The sequence below is a fragment of the Gavialis gangeticus genome, unplaced genomic scaffold (genome assembly GCF_001723915.1).
Source record: "Gavialis gangeticus isolate Ggan-Ray unplaced genomic scaffold, GavGan_comp1, whole genome shotgun sequence".
Lineage (NCBI taxonomy): Eukaryota > Metazoa > Chordata > Crocodylia > Gavialidae > Gavialis > Gavialis gangeticus.
Window position 1 is genome coordinate 13,397,501 of NW_017728964.1, and position 8,376 is coordinate 13,405,876.

Here is an 8,376-nt window from a genome sequence, read left to right on the forward strand (position 1 = left end):
GGGAAGCTCATTAGAGGCTTCAAACACATATTTGGCTAACTGCACTGGACTTTCTAGAGCTGTCATCTTTTAGGCATTTTCAGCTCTGGACAAGGCAGTTTCTCTCCCTCCACCTGGGAGGAATTAGTCGGACTGCAGCCGCGTCTGAGTGCCAGAGGGTGAGCGCATGTGTGTAGAAACATTCCTCCGAAGGCAGGGCAGGCACTCCCGCTCTCCCTCGGGGGCTCTACTGTCTCCACTAACTGGTTTTTCGAGTCATTTTTAATATAAGCCTCCATCTCTGCTTTTGATCACCTGTAGCGTGGGGAGGAGCCACCCAGAAACTGCTCCTTAATGCACAGCAGATCTGCCTAGCCCGGGTCCTGTCATTCCATCTCGACAGACGGGAGCAGAGCAGCAAACACCCTGAACGGCTTTCTGGACACCAAGAGGAGCCAGAAGCCTGCCGAGATGTTCAAGGCAGCGGGCAAAGTCTCCCCCAGTAAAGGCTCTCCGATCAAGCCAACCAAGTAAGTGCAACTCCGCAGGTGAATCTGGCGTTGGGTCCCTTAGAGGAGACTGAGGCAAAGGGTCTTCTCTGGCTACAGGGGATGTGCAGAATAGAGCTACGGGGGGAAGGTGTTTCTGTCGAGTCCTTTGGAAGCAGTTCCACAGAGAATTGGGAATGGGCTGGGGGTTGAACTCCCCTCCTTGGGCAGTTGGGATCATATACAGTGGCTAGCTTGTAAGGCACTAGGGACAAACAAGGTATTTCACTGATGTCCAGAGTGGAATGGACAGTCCGGGAGTCGGGTCAGAAAGAAGGGGGTGATGCCAGAGGCACCAGCTGGCTCTGGCTGCTTCAGAAGACGTTCTTGGATCGTGGAAGCAACAATAAATGAAAGTTTTGCTGGGCTGTTGGTTGGAGAATACCCTTAATGTAGCAGATTCAGAGGCCCAGGACTGTACACCTAACTAGGTGAATGGCAATTGCTGGGGTGCTTCTGTCTTGTGAGATGACAGACCTGGAGGGAAATGTTCAAGCCTTCAAGAAGGGAAACAAAGCCCAGGGCCTGGTTGGCACTAAGCCCGGCGATCCCCTGCTCTCGGGTGAATGAAACAGGAGATGGACGGAGCTCTGGAGGGTGAAATTGTTGGTATTCATCCTGGCTACAGGCTGGTCCTTGCTTCCTTTCTCTTATGCATCTATGCATTGGGACTGCAAAGGTTGCCCCTCTTAGGGCTGTATGTGGCTTAGGTCCCAGAGGATTTGTAGCAATGCTCAGTCTCACTCTGTGGCAAGGTTTCACCAAATTCTCCTTTGAGGGTGATGCGAGACTGGGGGAAGAGACACTTTACATTGCTTTTAGCTGGAGGGCTCCTGACAGAGAGAACTTCTCTGTGCACCTGTGAGAGGAAAAGCCTCTAAAGGCAGCATTTTCCCTGCAGCACGCTGCTCAAGGTTATTTTCTATCTTCCTTCAGCTCTGTCACGTTTGCTCGGTATCCCAGCAGTTGAGCTTGGTTACAAACATTGCTCCCGGCCTGGTTGTAGGGGAGAAAATCCTCAAAAGAGGCGATTTTAAGAGAGTTATACATATAGAAATACTTCAGGGGTGCACAGGTTATAACGTCCATAGGCTTGAGCACTTCTCAGGACAGAGTCCTAATTTGGGCTCAGAAGGTGCAGGGTGGAGATATTGGGGGCACCAGCCTATTTAAGTATAACAATGCCTGCCTGGCACCTTCAAAGCAGGTTACAGACTTTAACTTGGCATCCACTGGTGAGGCTGCTCAGTATTATCCCTTGGGTATAGGTGAGGAAACAATTTGGCCGTTTGAGGTTCCTAGGTTGAATGATTTGGTCAAGACTGGACTTAGGCTCATGGCTCCTGTCCTGGTCGGTTCGCCAGTCCGTGTGAGGCATCTCTCCCCAGGACTCAGAAAGGCCGTGCTTCGGTTCGTAAGCACGGGAATCCTCGACTTCCCCTGACTCAACTGCATTTTAAATGGTAAACTCCATTGGAAGGTGGCGAGACTTCACTTGGCATCCTTAGTCCTAGGTGCAGCAGAACCAGGAGGATAGTGAAATGAGGAAGAACAGAGACCCGCGTGGATTTCTAATGGGGCCAAACTTTGAGGCGGCATAACACCTGGCTGTCTGAAGGGTCTTGTCACCACAGAAGTATGCTGTAGCATAGTACAACACACAATAGATTATGGCATGGTTTCCCCAAAGGCCGGTTGCGAGGAGGTGGGCTATATTCTTAGATATCAGGCCCCCACCCATTGTTTCAGTGTCCCTATTTGGGGTCCCCATTGCCGTCATATCAGTGCGTCTCTCCCACCAATGCATCTCCATGTCAGAGGGCTGGTACCGTTCAGTGCAACCCATTTCATGCCCCATCTTTCCTAGAGTCTGGATCATTCTGACCCTTGCTAAGTTTGATGGTCCCTTTCCAACAACCAGGTCCTGGTACCTGATGTTTCCCAAAGACTCTTCCTCCTAAAGACCCTGTCAGCAGATAGTGGGCTGATGTGGAAAGGTCCTCCCAGGTCCCGTCTGATCTGAACAGTTCTTCAGGGACCTTCATCTGCCCTCCAAGTCTTGCTTTGTCTCATGGGAAAACGTGCCTCCCAACAACTACCAACTTCCTCATCTCAAACCCCGTCACCTGTGAAGGCCTGCCTAGACCTGGCACAAGTGAAGTTGAACCCCAAGCCGCTTAAAAGCCAGCTCACACACCGAGAGGCTGAAAGCTTTGGGACATTATACCCAAGATTGAACAAAGCAATCCCAAAGATATCATAAGGGATCTGGTATCTGGTGAGAGCAAGTAGAGAGACATGTAGGACCTTCCCATCTCTAATTTCTATTAGTCTGGCTTTGGGATCTGCCTGTGGAAGGGAGGGTGTTTTTGATTTCTCCTCTCTGATTTTCCTGGAGGTAACTCTTCATGAACATCGAAAGCAAATCATCCTAGTGACTTCTGCCTACTCAGAAACCGGTTAGGAAGGGAACGCAAGACCTCAAAGTCCATGAGGACATTGGTTTTCATTACAGATTTGCCCAATCTGCAGCACTCAGATCCAGATGGCCGCTTCCTGATTTTAGGGGCTGTTCAGGTCTGGATGTTGATCCTGTCTGTTTTATGGATAATATAGGAGACAAATACAAACTCAACTCTGTTTGGGCTGTCTGCAAGTTGAAGGATAGTCACCTGTGCAAGCCTAGTTCAGGCCCATGTCAGAGGTGTGTTGTTGGGAGCAGGAGAACAATGTTGATTCTGCCCAGCCCGTATCAGCTAGCTCAGAAAGGCAAAAGCAGGGCTTGGAATAAGAGAGCTTATTCACGGCGTTGTCTCGGCACGCCAGGCAGATGCAGGGCGGTGACTCACGCTCCCCTCCCTGAGCAGGGAGCCACGGCAGGAATTTTGGGTGGTGCACAAGTATTTGCTATCAGCTCCTCCTCATTCCAGGGCTGAGGAGCTGCCAGGGGTGTCAGTGTGGAGGGCGAGGGATTGTGTAACTGAGATTGAAATGAAAAACCAGTGTTCTTGCTTCCAGTCTGATCCGTGCACCGACTAGCCCAGGACAGGCTCCTAGCTGAGTGCTGCTCTGAAGTCCTTAGACCCCACCATCCGGCCTCCTACACAGGGGACCAGCTCATAGCTGCACCTTCTACAGCTTCTCCCCTGGTTCAGTAGTGCATCCCCTGAACCTCACTGCTACAGCCAGGCTGCACATTTATACTCCGTGTAGGTATGACCTGTACAAACAGAGACATGTACACAGCCAGTCACTGCTTCCTGCCATACTTTATGTTGACTTGTCAGTTGACACCTAATTGACGTTGGCACATTCACATCTGCTGAACTTGTCACTGCAGGCATGCAAATGTGTACAGTTGCATGTGGGCCGTGCTGTGCATATAATGACAGAAGGCAGGGCAGGGCGGCACGCTGAAGACTAATGCACTCGGAGAGGCGTGAGCTTTTGGAGGCAACACTATTTTATCAGATGCTATGAATGAGCTTGCAGAGAGCAGAGGTATTAAATAGAAAGGAATAAAGTAATTAAAATACAGAGGATAGGGAAACATGAAGGAAAGGATATATATAAAGTGTTAAGATAATTATATATTATTTTAATACCATGTATATTTTATCATATATTAAAATAGGAACATATTTTCGAACTTATGAATGTGCCATGGTGTGGTGTTGTCCACATAGCAATTGCATGGGACTGAGCTAGATCAGTGGTTCTCAACCTTTTTTGTACCAGGATCCATTTGTAAACATCAATGGCCAGTCCTGACCCGGTGCCCCCCCACTCCCTACCCACTGCCCCCTGGCCCCAGCCCCACAGTGTGGGGGGCAAGGAGGGGCACCCAAGCAGCCCCTTGCAAGCTGGAGCTCTGCCAGCCTGCAAGAAAAAAGCCATGGTTTTTTTCCTTTAAAGGAGAATTCATTTTTAAAGTTTGTTTGCAACCTCTTTCATTGGGGGTGCAGATCTGTCATTATACATGTGTGATGTGTGCGTGTGGGGGGGGGGCGGCTCTAAGATACGTTAGAGTATGTGCTGGTTATACAGATCCCCATAAGGACATGTCTGAGACTGACGCCGTGTATGTTTCTGGAAGCACTGTATATTTGTGCACGGTGTTCAACTTTAAGAATGCATCCTAAGTGCCTGTGTGTGTGTGAGTATCTGAATATCAATACAGCTCTATGTTTTGTGTCACCTTTTGGTCAAACAGAGCCCTGGTGTAAGTAGATATCATTCCTCTGAAAGTCTCTGAGCCAGATTCAGGAGTGGGGTGTCTGACAGGTTGGGTCAAAGCTGGCCAGTGATTATCCAAGCAGTGGAGCTGCAGGAAGCCCTAGGGGTGTAATAACCCTCAGGGGGAAATGCCCCAGGGGGGACAGCGGCTCCCTTCCAGCCAGTTTTGAGCAGATTGCACAGTCCAGCCTGGAAGCAGCAGCCTCTTAATTCCACTTGCCCTCTCCTGCAAGCTGCTGTTCCACCTATGCCACCTCCTCCACTTCCTCAGCAGGAAAGCTGTCTGCTTCCAGCACTTGCTGGGTGCCAGGTCACAGCTGCATGAAGCAGTTCATTTCAGAGAGGATGTATAATTGGCCCTGCTTTACATCTTTGCTGAACTTGGCCCCAGATGTGTCCAATAGTTCTGCATGCAGCTGTGTGACCTTGAACGTCCCTGAATAAGCATTGTATTTGCATGCCTATGGCACAAATGGTGTACGCCTCTATAAGTGCACATCTGTGGATTCGCAGTGCAGCTCCAGGCATCAGCTCTACCCTGGAGATAAAATAGGTGCTCACTGGCGGGGCAGCAAATCATTCAACAACTGTGGACATGGATGGTTGCAGAGCAGAGAAGGCAGGCATTTGCTGGCTTGCTCAGGGCAGTAGAAATCTTGGGACCAGCTCTGTCTGGATGGTACCATCCTGGATCTTGGTAGGGAATTGTACAGTGACAATCTGGCCGGGACTTGCAGCATCCTCCCTTGGGGAATACAGGCCCACTGAGAGAGTACCTTCAAATCTGATGTTAGGGACTCCTGCCCATGGAGTGCAGAAGGTAGTTCGTACAAAGGGGCTATGGCAGGAACGTCTAGTTATGACCACAGTGGATCTCGTCCACCCTGCAGGAGTCCAATTTCACCCCAGCAGAAGTGTGTAGAAAACTACAGCAGTCCCTCAGCAGATGGTTGGAGTGAGGCAGTGGTGAATAGGGCCCTTGGCTCCATACAGCAGCATTAGCCTAGCTGGCAACATGAGTTTGCATGCGTCTTGTGCTCTCTCTGACTCCCAGTATCTCAGTCTCTTTCCCTGTGCTTCATGTCCTAGCAGGAGAGATCCAGCAGAGGAGGGAAAACTGAGCAGGAGAAGGCTCATGGAAAATGCTGGACAAAATGGGGGGCTTTCTGGACCACTGACTTTTGCAGCTGCATAGACTCAATCGTGCTGGAGCCTGAGAGAATTAGAGGGTAGAGGGCCAGAAGACCCAGCCGCAGCCTGGCAATGTAAAAGGTTCCCCATAGTGCATGAGTCCTGCCTATGGAGAAGGCATCTTGGTTTCTTTCCCCAGATTATTTTTTACTTTCCCCTCCCTCAGGTCCTCAGCCAATGAGCTGGCCATGCTCATCTCCCGCATGCAGGCCAGTGCTGACCAGGTGGAGAAGGACATCCTGGAAACGGATTCAAGGCTCAAGCAGGTACATGGTGTTTGAGAGGAGAGAGCAGCCACATGTGCGTGACCCACAGATGGGGGCACTTCAGCATCTGGCCTTATATAGGGAGCCAGTGAGATGCTGAACATTCAGCACCAGTGATAGTGTGGTGGGGGGGATCTGCATTGAAACTTAGCCATAGCATACAGGCATAGGTTTTGTGAAGGTCTTGAGCCTGGATCCCTTACAGTGGAGAGGAACACAGAGGCCTCCACAGCATCACTGTGAAAATCAGTCGCACGTGTAGCTCTGCATGGAAGCAGGTCTCTCAAATTAAAACAAATCCCCAATGGCTTTTGTGGGTTACAGGACACAAATAACCACCGGCAGAACAAGCCGTTCGCCTTCCAGCAAGCGAATGCAAGAAGTCTGAAAGAGGCAGAGACGTTGCTCAAGGACCTCTTCCTGGACGTGGACAAAGCAACGCGGCTGAAGCACCCCCAGGCCAATGAAATTGAGAAAGAGTGAGCGTGTGTGTTGGAGGTGGCAGCGGCGCAGGAGAGAGAAAAGGCTCCTCGGCTTCTCCCACCAGAATGAGCTGAGCGAACACGAGGCTGAGATGAACAGGGTTTTGAAGGACTTAGAGCTGAGAGACTCTGGGCAGGATCTCAGCTCTGACAACTGGCACCTGTAACACCATAGGAGTTGCCAGGCCTGGTCATAGTCCATGAACCCCCTTTTGCTAGGTGCTATACAAATACAGAGTAAAAAGATGTCCCTGCTCTAGAGGGCTTATGTGATGCCCTAGTCTTGCCTATCTCGCAGGGGTGGTGTGTGATAGCCAGGATGGGCATCAGCATGGCCTCTCCATGCTTTGTACACCCACAGACAGGGATCCACACCCAGAAATATGCTAGTGAGGCTGTTCTGGGCTGTTTCCCAACAGCTGTAATCAAGTTCGCTGGAGATGCAGGGTTTGAGAGTGTCCTCATAGATGTGTTTTCAGATTTCCACATTCTTGGTTTGGAGCATACCCATGGGTATGTCAGGGGGGCAGGATATGGATGGGCTGTGCTTGGGAGAGAACACCATGGCATGTATGTACTATGTGCCACAAAGGTGTTAGGAGTCGAGAAGAGAGGGCATAGCATAGTGGGTTCTTGGGAGGGGGGTTTCCTGAGTCCGCAGCACTCCCAATGTCTCTTCTGCAGTCCGAGTTTCACCATCTGGTCTGTTTTGTTTGCCGTGCTGAATAGACCATGAGATATGCATCTCTTCCCTCTTTGGCAGCATCAAGCAGCTTCATGACCGGGTGACACATCAGTGTGCCAAATATCGAGATCTCTACGAGAAGTTTAATGTGCCAGAAGTGAGCCCCAAGGTGGACTGGGCCAAGATTCTAGACCAGAAGCTGGTAAAAGCAGCATTTCTAATGGCTTTTGCTATTGACCTCAGCAGAGACATATGCCAGGACTAGGATTAAATTAACTTGAAAATCTGATTGTCCCTTGGAACATTCACCTTTCAGCACTGCCAAGCCCATTAACTGGGTAGAGCACAAATGTTTTCAGCTGGGATCCATAATCTGGCAGAACCAGCCTCGCTCTTATGGTTGGGCTATCAAGGGCTTGCATATCCCCTCTGTGCATTTGGATATACAACACCTGAAAGGATTAAAAGTAACCATACATGCTTAGAAAGAGTCCATCTGTTGTCTTCCCTCTTAACGGGGAAATCAATGGTATCATGTGGCTTTCAGGTCCTGACACCAGGGTGTGTTGGAAAGTTTCTATTTAAAGTAATGTATTTTAGACCAGCCTGTGGCAGAAATAAATTTGGGAGAGGGAAGCTATGTCACCTAGAGAAAAACACATCACTGTAGCTCTTTGCATGCTTTGTTTGTGTGCAGAAGCAAGTCAGCTCAGGTCAGTATGGACCCACTGTGTCAGAGCTGGAGAAACAGATAGCAGAGCACAACATCCTTCAGAAAGAGATAGAAGCTTATGGCCTCCAAATCAAGAATTTCCATACGCCGGTAAGGTGCCCTGCCATCTCTCATCCCTTTCCTGTGATCTTTGCTCACAACTCTGCACGCTTTAAGCTCTTTTCTGCTGTGGATCCTGTAGGCAATCTGCGGTTTCTGCCATCGTGTTCACCTTCATTCTGCACATAGGTGACACATGGCATGTCCCCCCCCCCCC

At 50.0% G+C, this 8,376-nt stretch overlaps 1 protein-coding gene across 2 annotated transcripts in view; it reads left to right on the forward strand.

The window, feature by feature from the left end:
- Nucleotides 1-291: 291 nt before the first annotated feature.
- Nucleotides 292-8,376, forward strand: part of EVPL (envoplakin) — a 30,025-nt gene continuing 21,940 nt past the window's right edge. For both annotated transcript variants that reach the window (XM_019503141.1, XM_019503149.1), the window contains exons 1-5: nucleotides 292-509; nucleotides 6,121-6,220; nucleotides 6,545-6,699; nucleotides 7,466-7,589; nucleotides 8,085-8,210. In XM_019503141.1, coding sequence (XP_019358686.1) covers nucleotides 451-509; nucleotides 6,121-6,220; nucleotides 6,545-6,699; nucleotides 7,466-7,589; nucleotides 8,085-8,210 — 564 coding nt within the window. In that variant the 5' untranslated portion in view covers nucleotides 292-450. The remainder of the gene's footprint in view (nucleotides 510-6,120; nucleotides 6,221-6,544; nucleotides 6,700-7,465; nucleotides 7,590-8,084; nucleotides 8,211-8,376) is intronic.